Here is a 15,920-nt window from a genome sequence, read left to right on the forward strand (position 1 = left end):
GACGGAAATAGGTTTGGCACATAGGACATTGGACTATTTGTTTTTGTTGGACATTCTGACGCCACCCTTAGTTTTGTTGAGGCTGGGAAACCCCTCTTTGTTATATGGACAGGTAGGATTGTTCCTTATTTTCTGTTAAATAAAAGTCTGTGCCAACGAGCATGCCACCTTTGTGTCCTGCATCTACTTTGGAACTGTTACACACCCGACAGAATAATGTCTGGAAGGTCTCGATCCTGATTGTCTCTCAGGCTTCCAATATTTTCCACAGAGTGCTAATAACAGATTGTAGCTCATGTTCCTCATTGCGTGACGTAATCGAAATGCATACAATCCTTGCATTGTGCATATTCATGCCGGTGCAAATGCTGGGGATCCCTTTGTAGATAGCCGGTTTTATGCACCAGCAGAAAGAGGGAAGATACCATACGTATCCATTGTATCCGTTGTGTAATTAGTACAAATAAACGTTACCTACCATGCGCTCAGGGCAGGCAGTGTTTACAATTACAATTAAATGGTGTCTACCATATGTGCATGGCAGGCAGCATGTACAATTAAACAGTGCCTACCATGTGTACACGGCAGGCACCATTTACAATTACAATTGAACACTGCTTACCATGTGCACATGGTAGGCAGCGTATAATTGTAATTGTAAATACTGCCTGACATACAAGCATAGGTAGGCAGAGTTTACGAATTTGCATGGTTGAGTGCAAAAGTGCAGGGCAAAAGGTGGCATATACAAGTGTATATCACCTTTTGCCCTCACATTCACACTCCTCTCTGCAAATAACCAAAATTATGTGGCTGGGAGCTGTCTACATGTATATCTACATGTAACCGCTCCCCGCCTGCAATTTTACTCTTTGGAGCAACATATGCTCCATTGTGTATTGCAACATGTATTGTGTTGACAAATATGCTGTACTATGCATTTGTATTTGATATGAGCACTGGTAGCACTATGTGTAGTGGAGAATGGGTGCAGCCCAGGGATCTTGGCAAATACATTCGGTTGGGATCTTTTTTTGCTGAGCAGTTTTTTGAAAAAATATATTACATACATGTTAACTTTCATTATGAAATATATATTATATATTTATTTTATAATATATTAGTATAAGATATTTCCTTTAATATTATTTATTATTCTTTAATACAGGCATAAAAATTTGCCACAGGCAAGCACTTGTGATAACTACCTTCAGTCTCAGGATGTAAATGTAGGATGCAGTTTTAGAAATCAGACACTGGACGACTATACCGACCTGTTCGTGTGTGTAACCGGATATGAAGGTTCAACTTCACACAGCCCTTCATACTTCAGGATTGAACTCCAAAATACAGGTATGTAATAACTGTGGCATTCCCTAAAAGTTTGAAAGGAATGTGTTACTACAGTAAACGCTTGTGAATTTACATCATATGAAGATTGTGGGGGTCGGTTTGAAATCACTACATAAGCAAAAAGCCCCGAGCCGCGGGGGCATTGCAGAGTCAGGTAATGCCCTGCGGCCCGTAGTTACAGGCCCGAGCGAAGCAAAGGCCTTAACGAAGTTCCCGGGGCATTACCCTGCTCGTTAATGCCCCTGCGGTGAAGGGCTTATTGCTATTAGTACCCCGGCCCACATGACCGGGGGAATAAGAGCATTGTTTTTCAGTTCTGAAATGCTGCAGTATTTCAGAATAGAAAAAAATAAAATAAAATGGCGGCTGGGGAGTCCGTTTTCCCTTTCCATAGCGGCCATTCATACTGAATGGAAAAAGGTAAACAAATAAACAAATAAAATGGCCGCCATGGAAAAGAGACAAGGGACTATGTTTAGTCCCTTCTTCCTTTCTATGACTGCCTGTCGCGGATTGGGAGCAGACACGCTGGGGGCAGAAGTGTTCCCAGCATGTCCACTCCCGAAATGGACCAAAAAGCAGGTAAGTGGGGTTGGGAGGGTGGGTAGGCATAATCGTCTGACACAGTAAATGTTATTTCTTGTTGCATCACACTGACATAATACAATAGCGGCTTGATTAACTAATTTTCTCTCAGTAGTACTGTAACATGTGCTGTGTCTGTGTCACTTTGAAAGTTGGTGCTGTGGAGTGATCTTTCCTTTTGCAGCAGAGGGAGTTGAGCTATATTTGGGATACTTTCCTGGCTCCCTTGGGATACATGTAGGTTTCCCTTTCTGGATAATGTTACCATTAATTGATTAATTCATCTTTTATATCTTAAGTCTAGCACTGGGATTTGATCCTATGTTGCTCTGTGTTGTCTTGCTTATAAGACAAAAGCATTGCCCCTGAGCTATCCTCCCGGCCCCCATCCAAGCGTTTATTGCTTGATTGGCTCCAGGCCACAGAACAATCTTCCTTTGCTGACTGCTGGCCGAGTGATGTAGCTAAAGGAGAAGTACTCTTAATAAGTGGAGGGTGGTGGCTGTCCGAGACTGCTTGGTCTGCAAGCACTGCAGTTTTCAAAAATTCCTGTTACGTACACCTCTGAAAAAAAGGCATATGTCCCATGCAATATTTAACGCTACACTACAAGCCAAGCCAGTGCTTAGCCTGATTAGTAGGACACGGCTGGAACCAGGAAAGAACACAAGCAGATCACAAACTGTGATGTGTGGTATCATGAGCTCAGAACAGCAGGGACAGAGTCTGGTTCTGGCAGCCCGAGCCCAGATTACTAGGAAACAGAGGGGAGAGATAGAAACAGCAATGGCTCGACCACAGTGGAATCACTGCAGTAGTTTTGCTTCATAATAAATCTGCTGTGAACCATGTGGCTGTTTACCTTTAGTGTCTACTGTGAGAAACCTGAAGATGTCTCAATTACTAGTCCTCGGGGATCTGTCATCCGGGTGGCAGGACACGGCCATCGATATTGGATACAGTACCTGGGGGTGGACTAGTGAGGGAGGTTCACATGGATGGGAGGTCCTCAGGGAGTGGAAGTGGGACACCGACGAGTGAGACACGGTATCCCCCTTCTTATAACACCTTTTACCCATCCTACCACGTAGGATACTCAGAAACTGTACCCCCCCCCCTTTTTCAACATGAACACTTTCGCACACCACGCAAGACAACAGACTAAAACCAGAGCCATTTACCTGACATGTCCCAACACAAGGGTCAGGCAAAGTCAGGCAATTGACCAGAATCACACACACCCTTTCCCTTCCCCACAGGGATAAAAGGTGGAGCACGAGAGCACAATATGAACAAGGCAGACCGCATGACGACAGAGCTATCCAAGCTATCCAAGCTATCCAAGTATGGCAGTTCAAGAGGAGGAGAAAGGCGTCGAGAACCGAAAGGGTGACAAGGAAAGAAGTGACCATGCCCTTTCCGATCCAGACCCGTGAAGCCTCAGTGGAAGGAATAGTAAGACTGCAAACAATAGCCAGCGTGTGTTGCAGCAGATATCAATGGTACACAGGGCCCTCCTCCTTTGATAACCAAGCCAGCGAGACACAACTGCTACCGTGGTACTGTCCTTGACTCCAGAGACAAGAAAAGCCAAGCGGTTTATCACAGCCGGTGAGTCGAAGGGTGAGCCGATAGGCAACCGAACTGTGTTGAACAAAAGTAACAAATGGCTAATGGAGGAAAATACAAAGAACTGTTAATACGAGAGGGGAAATCCAGCTACAGTGGGGGCTGCACCATCTGGGTGCTCGAGAACCTCTGGTTGATTACCCTATTGTTAAACTACCGTTACCAGAAGGCCATGGGAAAGGCGCGAGGAAAAGGTCAAAGTGGTCATACAGGGGTTTAGTAAAATCCTCTGTACAGTCAGAAGATGGTAAAGCTAAGGGAAGTGAATCCTGCATCGTAAGAAAGTAGAAGGGACTGTGTGATTGACAAGAGTTGGCAAGAGTGAACACGACGGAGAGATGCTGATGGAAAGGGGTGAAGCCTAACGTCTCAATGAACAGTGTGTTGACAAAAGCGAACCTGACAGAGGGATGTCCACAGTGAACTGTTTAAAAAAGACATTAAGTTTTGTGAATGCATAAGTAAACTTGAGTCGACAGGAGCCGTAGTGAAAGAACCCGACAGGGGGAGGCTAACAGTCGAGAAGGATCTGAGCCCGGAACAGGGGGATCCAAGGGTAAGAAGCCATTGCCTCATCAACAGGTGAATGCAACAGAAAAATCTTTTGAATACAAGCCAGAGTGAACCTGATGGAGGGAAGCTGATATTCGAGAGCGGTCTGAGCCTGGAAGAGGGGGACACAGGGGTGAAGAATCATCACCCAAGTACAATCGGAAATAAACTTTTCTTTATGATTTTGAAGATACCAGCCCTTGGAAGCAAGAGATATAATCCCCGAAGGTCCTGAAGGATCTTTTGTGGATCTGAGACCAAAAGAGGTGGATCCAGAGGTGAAAGAAACATTGCTTAAGGTACATACGGAAAGGAACTTTTTGTTTGTTCTTGTGAATACATCAGGTCCTCGGAGGCAAGATACTTTTTTGTAGAAACGAGACTTCATCACTGAAGGTCCTGATACCAGAGAACTGCTGTCTCATGCTGGGAAAGCTTGAGAGTGTGCTGTGCTCAGGAGTCCCGCCTTGTCCCATGCTCAAAACGTGAGGAAGGGAGAACCTGGCTACCACATCCTGACTTTTCATTTGTTAACACGTCTTTCTTTCTTGTGCTCCCACATTCTTTTGTATTTAGTTGTAAGGATTGGCAATAGGTTTGTCTTAGTATAGGCCCTTTTATTGAACAAGACGCCACTAGGACTGCCTTATTATTATTTAATGGCCGTAGCTTGCTCCCATCTTAGATTTAGGTTTAGATTACACGTTTACCCAACCTACCTATACAGTTTAATTAACACCCTTGAATTGTGATCACTTGTGTCTGTCTTTACTGTTGCCACCATGAGTTCCTTACACTACCCAAAAAAAGTATTATATTTAAATGTATTCTGTATTTAAAGGTATTGTATTTAAGATTCTGCAACAATTTAGCTGCACTCTGAGGAGAGAAGTTCTGTTTAGAAGCTGAAACGATGCAAGCAAGCCATAAATGATTCTGATCTGCGTGCCTGGGCCCTTCTCCTCAGGTGGCAGGTCTGGGCAGCTCCTATACCATAACGTCTTGTTCTGAGCTTGCATACAGACACCAATTACCCTGGCAGAGTGCACACATTTGCTCGAGTTTCCTTTTAAGGTTTCATGCAGCTGGAGTGTCTCTGTCATTCTATGATATTGTGAAACATTTTAAAATGTGTTTTTATGCTTCACCTATCCTGGGTAATTTAGTTCCTCCCGATTTCGCTAGTTACAAATTGACTACATTGCAGGCAAGGCATCCGACGAGGGACATGAGAAAGAAGTCCTATTGAAATGAATTTTTGGAGAAAAGCACCTCAACACTGCGGTGACACGTGTTGTGCTGCAATTACTTGGCATTCGTATGATTATTCATTTTGAGCCATGTTAATTTGCATGTTTGCGTTTTAAAGTCAACATATAAGACATTTAAAACTGAATACAAATAATGTCATGTTCAAAGCAGTCTATTCCCTTTTCGTGATACATGTGTTATTTTGTGCTTACTGTTATAGGTAGAGTGCAAGTCCTTGGAATGTTAAAGGACAGCTGTCGGAGTGAGTTCTAAAAGGGCGAAGGGAGTGAGAATTGGTGGTTAGTGAGGGAAGGTGGAAACTATCAAGAGGGGGCTCAGGGTGGTCTTCTTATGCACTAACAAGTACCAGAAACCTGCATGAATAAATTAAGTGCAACAGCATGTCTCCTGTGATTTATTCATAGTAGTAACTTTATAATACTGGCGGCAACGGTGATGACGGCATTGGCCTCCCACAGCTCGTTTTGACTTACTGCACAAAAACCCAGACTTGTTTAGAGTGGAAAAGGTTGCTTTATTGTGACAGGTCAAAGCTTACAAATAACCGCTTACCTGGTTCCCTGGCCTTACAGACTAACAAACTCTTTTAAACAACCAATTAATAATTACCACATTAATTTCCCCAACAATTAAATAATTAATTAAATAAACAAAATCCACTTCTTCCCTAACATCCCTTGGTCCCTACCGTCTCCTTACCAATTCTCAAGGCATCCCGTTTTCTCCCCGGGGCCATGCCCCTTCAGGTTCAATACCTGTTCCCCCAGGATAGCCCGTTTGTGCAAACAGCACCACCCCCATCCTTTCCCGTGCCATTCCCCCATTGTGCTTCCCTCCCCCCACATCAAAAGGGGCCATGCCCCCGCCAACCAAACATTTCCCGACCCATAACAAACTCCCCTCCACACCAATCTCTTCTTTCCTATGACCTGCAGCCAGTCTGACCTGCCACATCAGCAACAGATATTATACATCACAACTTCAAAACTAGTGCCCCAACCTGTCACACAAAACTACCGAAACCATACAAACCTTGAACAGAAACTCAAAAACCCCAGTAATATTTGAAGAAAGAATAACCCAGAAGAAACCAAATTAAAAGAGGCCTCCCCACCCCCAGAAAATTAAAACCAGGTCCCTGGAACAACCCAAAACAGGGGGCGGGCGGGCGGGTCAATCTCAAGTCCCCAACCGTCACCTGCTTCTCGAACCTTCCCTGACCATTAAATACCCCCTGGGAGTGACGCTCTACGCGCAGGCCACCTCGCTGGCCTGTGCAGCGTCAAAATAACCCCGGGGGGAAGCGATTTGCATTTCCCCCGGGGCCCCCCTTTTGACTTACTGCGGAAAAACCCAGACTTGTTTAGAGTGAAAAAGGTTGCTTTAATGTGACAGGTCAAAGCTTACAAATAACCGCTTACCTGGCTCCCTGGCCTTACAGACTAACAAACTCTTTTAAACAACCAATTAATTATTAACACTTTATTTTCCCCAACAATTAACTAATTAAATAAATAAATAAATAAATAAATAAATACATACATCCACTTCCTCCCTAACCATCCCTTGGTCCCTACCATCTCCTTACCAATTCTCACGGCAACCCGTTTTCTCTCCGGGGCCATGCCCCTTCAGGTTCAATACCTGTTCCCCGGGGTAGCCCGTTTGTGCAAACAGCACCACCCCCATCCTTTCCCACGCCATTCCCCCATTGTGCTTCCCCACCATCTAAAGGGGCCATGCCCCCGGCACCAGAAAAACCCTCCCCCCGAGGTGTTATTTCTGCCCCACCCCCCACCATTCCTTTCTACTTCCAACTCTTTACCCTATCTCCCGCAACCAGGTAAATTCCGACAACTAATGAGTATTTCCAAAAACGGACAAATGGACACCATCCTCTCTAAATATCATGAAGCCTTCATAAACCATTTCATTGTGGCCCCAACCTGTACCGCCGTCGAGGCACAAAACCTTACCAACTCTCTGTTTATCCCCTTCCTTGCCCGATCTAACGCTCCCTCACTTCTCGTTCCCCTCCAAACTCACCATGGTAACAACTTAGTCCAAACTACACATGTTGAGCCCCTAGCAAATCCCTTTTCATGTTTCTAAGGAGAGCCCCACCTGTATCTCTTTACACAGACATTTTCACCCTGCAAGAATGAACACCCCCTCCGGAGACCCCTAGAGTTCACTCAACCCCTCCAACATAGGCAGCAGCTGTTCCCAGCAGAACCCCCCTAAACCAAACCATCTTACCAATGCCACTTTGTAGCTGCAACCCAATTGCCTACCAAAAAACCCTTTCCTCTTCCTCCTTCCCTGCCCACTTAACAAAAGCGTGGCCCACAAACCAAGGCTGCAGCGCCTCCCCCGAAATCCGGGCAGCGTCTGAAACAGAAATTACAATGTCACTTTCCATTCATGACCACCCCATCATATCCCGCCCTCCCCAGACCCCTGACCGTATTTCAAACAGCCCCCTTTTCCCCAAGCCCTAATATACCCTGTACTTCCTAGACCTACACTGACCTAAAGTCTTCACCTTATGAAACGATAAGCCCCAACCAGCTATTTTCAGGAATCTTACTGATCCTAAATCAATAAATTCCACACTCCTAACCTTTCCCACACCATTAGTAACCCTTCCTCAGGAACCCCCGCATCCCTTGGCCATCTCCTTATCCCTCTACGGAAACACCCCTGGTCTACTCCTACCTGTCCCCTATATTTCGCACCTTTCACACCTATCCTTTAAACAATGTCGTAATCCCACGTAGACCCCCCTTTCTCCTCTATCCTATTACCCTCCTGTTCACCCTTGCCCCCCACCATCCCTCACCTTCCTACTATGGTCCTGTGTTGCCCACCCTGCACCGGGGGCCCACGTGCACCCCCGTCCATGCAGGCCCTTTTCTTTATTACTCCTCTCCGCCACTGCACCAGGGGCCAAACCTGCGCCCCGTCCATGCCGTCCATTTCATATAACTTAATCTTCCAGCTCCTTGCGTCCATTACCCCATGTTTCCCACCTGCACCAGGGGCCCTTGTGCATCCCGTCCATGCAGGACCCTTTTCTTCCTTGCTCCTCTCTACCGCTGCACCAGGGGCCAAACCTCCGCCCCCATCCATGCAGTCCATTCCATATGAATTACTCTTCCATCACCTTGCTTCATTGCTCCATTTTTTCCCCCAGCTGCGCCAGGGGCCATAGTGCACCCCGTCCATGCAGACCCATCTCATCACTTCCCCCTGCTGCACCAGAGGCGCTCCCGCACCCCCGTCCATGCGGCCTAAAGCTTACTCACCATGTCGTGCGGCAAGCGTGAGGGCTTCGCCACCGTCGTCCATGCCCTCCAAACGACGGCCACTACCCCTTAACATTTTCCAGTTACATCCCCCATGCGGCCCCCGCAGCCCTACTTAAGCGTTTTCCTCCTCACCCCTCTCCTACCCCCTTTGATCGCCCCAAAACCTCTCATCAAACCTTGTGCCCCCCTCCTTTTCTGATAAACTGAACCCTACCTACCAGAACACCCCACTTTAACTGGAATGCGGTCCTTCCCCCCCACCTCCTTGCCCCGTTCCTCACCCTGACCCACTGTCCCCTGCCTGAAAACAATCTGTAACCGGATGCCGACCCGCAAACCTGCTGCACTTGTGTTTAAATTAGCACATCCACCTTGTGCAGCCTTCTTTATTGAAAGCCCAACATGCTGCTGAGGGCTGACCCCTGCCTCCTACCCCCACCCCTTCTGGGGCGGGGTGACCAAGAAAGGGCCGGTAAGGCAAGGGTAAGCCGCTTGCCGTGTGTACCGTTGGAGCTGGCCTCGTCAGCGCCATCCATTGCAACCAGAGAACCATATCTATCTGTCATGATTCCTGCCCCTCATGTCCCCAGCCCTCCAAAATGTCAGGCTGGAGCCAGGCCACAATAACCTACATGGCCCTCAAGGGCCACTCCATCCCTCCAAAGACCCACTTGGAGTCAGACTTGGCGCTTGTGGCACCAGACTCACTCACTGCCATAGGAAAACATTGGGGATTGGACTTGTAGTGCATTGATGGGGACAAGATGGATGCCCCCACATAGTTTGGTTCCCAGAACTGCATGTGCGGTCTAGTCTTTTGGGTGTGGTTCAGCCTAGAGACACCTGGGATACCCAGACACTATTTAAGCCACACCCAGGCTGAGAAACATGATTTGCGTTTTCTGCACCTGCAGCGTGACACTCACCGTGTTCGGATCGGTCTCCAGTAGGCCTGCATCTTTCTTCTGCGCTCAGCTCCTACAAGAACAAGAACACCGTTAGGAACAGCCTTACCTTGCGGTGCTTCTGCCCATCATTCATCGCTCCTTCTGTTCTGCGGGCATCTTCGGCGGTGTCATTCCCATCCCAGCACGCCGCTTCCTAAGGAAAAGGGAAAAGAGCAGAAAAAAAGGCAGTAAGCATTCTGCAAATCTTCGCTTATTTTTAAATACTGTACGAGCTTCAAACGCTTACCTGAATCCCAGCCGCTCTGGGGGAAGTCTGTCTTCGGAACTTCTCATCCATCTGCAAGAGGGAAAAGACACTCCAGGTTAGCGTGGAAACATCTAGAGGCGCCGCATATCGCGCTTACCCACCGCATTTGTTCTTCATATCCTGCATCTACTCTGAAAACGTCGCGGCACCTAAAAGACACAGAAAAAGAACTCAGTTCAATACAAATACAAAAGGGGTGCATCGCGCATCGCGCTTTCACTCACCTTCAGCGCTACTCATCTCAGCAGCACACCGCCATCCCCAGACGCCGGCCATCATCTAAGGAAGGAAAGGAACGAAGTTAGAAAACTGTTCAAAAGACTAATTATACTTACCTGTCAGACTCTTGCCAGTGAAGTAACTAGGCAGCAATGAGCCCACATCAATCAACGCGCCCCTGCGCTGAAAGCCGGACGGAGAGCACACTATCCAAGAAAACAAGGTGAGCTGTGGATCAAAGGGAAGGGTTGGACCCCGGGGAAGAAGGGGTTCAAGCACACAGAGACAATAGGGAGTTAAACTCTACCAATCCTGTGTTTCAGGCCCAATCTCCAGTTGAATAGCCTCCAGGGGGGGTTTGAGGTCGTAAGAGGTCAGAACAGGCTGAGTGACGTCCACGTGGATACTAGGTGAGCGTTACACAATCTCCCCCCAAACCGCCTGACTTTTTCTTCCGCCAACCTTGCTCTAAACTCCTCATCATACCGCACTCAAAAAAAGCCCCCAAAACACATAAATGCCTTCCTAATTACATCCATATATTTTAGCAAAGCCACGCTTCGCTCTGGGAATTTCTCACAATATACACTGGCGTAAATAATAAATGCTGATGTCCAATTTTCAATTGTCACTGGGACCCATGGGCGCGAAGCCAGTTCCCTCTCTTCTTCCTTAGCCCCCTCCTTTTCTCTCACTTCCCTATGGAGCAGCTTAAAAACATCCAAAAATTGCCCCACCTGAATTTTATCCCTGGTCGCTGCCATCAAGTGCGCCCCCTAAGGTTTTGTGATACCCATGTAGGGTAGTTTTTTCCCCTTGCCCTTCACTTTAACCTCCTTTTCTTTTGCGACCTGTACCTCGAGCGCCAATGGCTCCACCACCTTGTCGGTTTTAACCTCCACCAAACAATTGCCCTTCTCATCCCCTAAGGCTCCAATAGCCTGTACACCAACCTCTCTCCTTACCCCTTGGAAACCAGATCCTTCGATCCCTGCCCGTGTTCTTGTATCCCCCCTGCCATGTTTTTGACCATTCTCTTTCCTGCTCACCTCTTTCCACACTGCTCGTCTACGGTCTGGCCTCCACTCCGATGCTCTTCATCTCTTTTCTTAACGGGCGCCTACTGCGGGGACAAAACATGTCAGCAGTCTCACCCAGCCAATTGTTCCCCCGACCTCTTGCCCCCCGACCGCCCTGCTCTTGTCTTTCCCAATCCCACCTCAAACTCCTTCTCTCCTCCCCCCTCCGGCCCTATAACCTTCTTCCTCCCACTGCCCCACATAATCCTCCCATCTCGCTTCATCACCCCTTAAATACCATTGTTGATGCAAGCTCATGCTCGTGTTGAGTTGATCCTCTTCTTGCAAGCCCGGGGCGTCCGCCCCGCCACTCCTTTGACGTCTTCTCGGTGGGGCCGCAGAAACCGCTTCCTGGTCCTCTTCTCTCGGGCGAGGTGTGCACTCTTCCACCCTGTGATCCTCATCGCTAGGGGCCATGCTGCACCCTCTAGACTCTCCTCGCGCCGACCGAGAAGGGGCCATTCCTAAACCCTCTCCATCTTCATCGTCCATAAAAACGGGAGCTGCGCAGCGCCCTCTGCCTGACCTCCTTTTGGCAGGGGGGGCCGTTCCGCGCCACACCCTAACCTCACTAATTGATGAGGACCGCTCTCTCCTTCTCCCACCTGCACTCTTCCACAGGTATTTTCCTCCTTTGCCCCTCTGTCCAACTGCCCCACTCTGCACCCCATCACCCCCACTGACCCTGCTGTCTTGACTTGCCCCTTTTCGTACACTCCTGACATCCCTCCCCTCCTCCTGGTAATTATTAACCCCCACCCTGACTGGCTCCCCACCCAAATGCATTTCTCCCCTGGATGCACTCCTATCACTCTCCCTCCTTAACTTTCTACCCCTAGATTCCCATGCCTCCCCTCTACCCGCCGCAGGGGTAGAGGCCCCATCTGCCGCTTCTCTATGCGGCGGCCTGTCCCCACTTACCTCCCCTTCCCCCGTAACTTCCACTACCGCCCCTTCAAGCTGGGCCTTAGATGCCCTGCTAATAATTTCTAAAGCCTCCCTTAGCGCCTTGGCATCCACCAAGCCCTTTTTGCTAGCTCCTTGTCCCACCATTATGACCTAAACTAAAGCTGTGCAGCCAAATACGCCGCTTTGCAGTTCAACTATCTACCCTAAATCCACGAGCCAGACCTACCCGTGGAAATACCCCCAAAAATGAAAAGTCCACAAAATAAAACGGAATGGGCTATAAAATTAAGGACTACCTGAAGAATAATTAACCCTACAAAGTACCACATGTAAAATTAATAGAAAACAGCTAACTAATCTATAAACAAAATTATTTATTTATTTATTTATTAATAGTATCTGCCCCATAAAATACCCCCTTCTTAGAGTGCCCTACCCCAAAACCTGAGCATACTAAAGAAAACCGCACAGAAAGAAACACCAGAACAACACTTTGGACAGAAATCAACTGTTTAATAAATGGCTATAAACAGGGAACAGGACACACTGACAAGCGTGATAAGAAAAACAGAACGGTCCCTTTAAACGGACCGCACCTCCTACCCACGTCCGACAGAAGCTACTGCTTCAAAGCAAAGCGTAGCTCGAAAGATTCATGAGGGGCCATAAACGGCCGCTGAACCACGGGCTTCCTACGGAGCTGGGACAATAAACACAGCCCAATAATATAATAAATTAAACACTTAGCCCGTAACGGGCTGAAGACCCAGCCTGCAGCACCCAGAGGGACCGAAGAGGACTAAGCACGAAAAAACAAAAAGAAAAAACTTCCCACACCTGATCACTCCAGCCCCTGAACACTCCGCGCTGATCACAGGGAGCGAAAAACAGAGAAATAACAGAAGGTAAAACTTGGAAGTAACTTATTTACGATACCTCCAAAATACACACTTTTTTTAAAACTAACTGCCTGCCTAACCACTCATCTCTAACTACCCTCTACTCCTCACCTGCACACAAAAAAGCCCCTAACCAGGCCCAAAACTCAGGGAAGGCTCGGGAGCAGGCGACAGGACTTGTCAATCTCAAGTCCCCAACCGTCGCCTGCTTCCCGAACCTTCCCTGACCCTTAAATACTCCCTGGGAGTGGCGCACTACGCGCTGGCCACCTCGCTGGCCTGTGCAGCGTCAAAATAACCCTGGGGGTAAACGCTCCGCGTCCCCCCCAGGACCCCCTTTCTGAAAACAGGAGCACAAGCAAAGTAGACAAACACCTCGGAGCGGGAGAGGCGGTGTGAAGAGGAACCTGGGAGTGCGGTGCTGCAGGACTGGCCATTCCATATCAAAAAGTGACTGCAGAAAAGGACCGCTTGTCGATGCATGGAAAGAGTTGCTTCCATGTGCAGAGTGAGTTGGTGCACGCTCGCCTGGGAGAGTGAAGCAGTTCCGAGGCATTGTGCGGCATTCAAGAGCTAACGACCGTTGGCACGGAGCTCCCCCCCCCCGCGCTGTTACTCCTTCCTCCTTGCGTCTTCGCTCCTTTCCTCCTCTGGCGCTGCCGATCAGCATACATGGCAACATTTCGACGCACCTGGGAGAAATCGTGAGACATACATTTTCCTATAGGAATGCATTGGGGCTAGAATTAGGGAGTCTCCTGCCAAAATCTTGAGGGTTGGCCTGCATGGATAAGCTCCCCTTTGTGCTGTCTCTCTGCCCCCCCCTGTGGCGTTGCCCGATGACGGGCGAACGCGGCGGCGTGACGCGTCACGCCGCCGCGTGGTGTTTAAATAAAGGGGGCGTTCCCGGCCGCAGGAGAGCGACCGGGAAGCCCGAACGAACAACACCGTGTCTCCGTGTGCTGTCTGTTGTGGGGCTTGCGGGACCGCATCGGGGGCGCGGATGGCGACCCCCAACAGTGGCGACGAGGTGTAGAGGAGACCCGGGCCCGGCGGTGAATGTATTCATCACAATTTTTCTCGTGGGAGCGGATCGAAGATTCGCTCCGATCAAGGCCGGGTCGCGAGGACGCACACGCGGCCGGCGGCCATTTTGTTTGAAGGCCATAAATATTTCGAAGGCTCCGGTTCGGAGCGGAATCACTTTATGGGCCTAATTTTTGGACACATCAGGAGCGGACAGCTCCATCTGCACGCCCATACCTGTGATATGGTTTTTTGAGTTTTCCTGGGACTCACACGTCGTGTAGAAGCCCGGAGAAGGATTGCCATGACTGGGCTTGCCTGATACCAATCCAATGCTCCAGGCTTAATTTTTGGAACTTTCTGAGTTGGAAGGGACATGACACAGTGGCTGCATGCAATTTTCTTCATCACCCTCATCATCAGTGTGCTGTGCATTCTTTTTCGTCTCCTTCATCATCAGGTGGGTCTGAGTTGCGGCCCCCAACGCTGTGGCTGGGGGTGCCTGTGCGCTCAAGTCCATGGATGAATCGGATGGTGCTGACAGTGACTCTTCATTAACGTCGCAGCCCCGGGATCAGAGCCAGGTGACTGCCCCGCTGACCAACCAACAGCCTGCTGCTGCAACACCAGGTCGGCCACTGGGTCAACCTGCACCCCCCATCATGGCTCAACTCCCGGTGCCCATCGCACATGCAGCTCTGCAGCCCATCCCGGAGTTTGATGCATCGGGTCCGCCCTCAAGCATGGGGCCTCGATGGAGGAGATGGGTGAGTCGTCTGGACATGTATTTCAGGGCGGCACACGTAACGGATGACGACAGCCGAATTGCCACTATGCTGTACTCGGCTGGGTCGGCAGTCCAAGACATTTTTGAGTCCCTGACGCCTGCCAACAACACATATGATGCGGCCAAAGCGGCACTCCTGAATCATTTTATCCCCCTCGCCAACGCGGACTATGAGAGGTTTATCATGCTCTCGGCCAAACAGAAGGAGGAAGAGACGCTAGACACTTTCTATGGTCGCCTACGCCGTCTCTCTCTGGGATGTGCATGGGGTGATGCGGACGACATGATGCGCACTATGCTCATTCAAGCATGTTCTTCCGGAAAACTCAGGAGACAAATCCTCCGGGAGCCCGGTATCACGCTACAGCGCATACTGGAACTAGGCCGGTGCCATGAGGTAGCGGAGGCCAGGGCCGTCAAGATGGAGTCTGGATCTCGATCAGTGAGGTCGGAGGAGGTGTGTGCCGTGTGGCGAGGTGGGCGAGGAGTGAGGCGTCCAGGCGGAGGACCCAGAGACAGGGCAGGGAGAGCCGGTGAGTCATGCCAAAAGTGTGGCTACGACCTCCCTCATACCGCGGAGTGCCCGGCGGCCGGAAAGGTCTGTGGAAGATGCGGACTGGCAGATCATTTCTCGAGGGTGTGCCGGGCCGCCCTGCCCGTGATGGTGCCGAGAGGTCAGGCTAGGATATGGGCCCCTCGCCAATACCAGCAGCCCAGCGTAGCCCAGGTGGAACAGGGTGAAGGTGATCCTCGGGCGGAGGTGGCGGATGAAGAGGACGAGGAAAACATATTCATCATCTCGAGCGTGGGGATGCTTAAAGGAAAGAGCAGAAGGCAACCACGGTGTATTGTAGGGATCAACAACGCCCCGGTCCCAGTCCTGGTGGACACAGGTGCCTCGGTCAATGTGATGGCCAGGGAACATTATGACTCTCTCAGGCCTCCCCCAGTTTTGGTAACGCCGAGGGCCCGCATATTTGCGTTTGGTGGTCAAGATCCCATACCACTGGACGGGGCATTTATAGCGCAGGTGGAACATGATGGGTCGCACATCAAGGCTCGATTCTACGTAACACCAATCAGT

General features: G+C 49.5%; 1 protein-coding gene across 2 annotated transcripts in view; it reads left to right on the top strand.

Annotated features, from left to right (window-relative positions):
* IL13RA2 (interleukin 13 receptor subunit alpha 2) overlaps positions 1-15,920 on the top strand; it is a 434,703-nt gene that overhangs the window by 241,062 nt on the left and 177,721 nt on the right. For both annotated transcript variants that reach the window (XM_069612879.1, XM_069612880.1), the window contains exon 6: positions 1,169-1,353. In XM_069612879.1, coding sequence (XP_069468980.1) covers positions 1,169-1,353 — 185 coding nt within the window. The remainder of the gene's footprint in view (positions 1-1,168; positions 1,354-15,920) is intronic.

This window comes from Ambystoma mexicanum, chromosome 5p (assembly GCF_040938575.1).
Source record: "Ambystoma mexicanum isolate Mex_15411 chromosome 5p, UKY_AmexF1_1, whole genome shotgun sequence".
Taxonomy (NCBI): Eukaryota; Metazoa; Chordata; class Amphibia; order Caudata; family Ambystomatidae; genus Ambystoma; species Ambystoma mexicanum.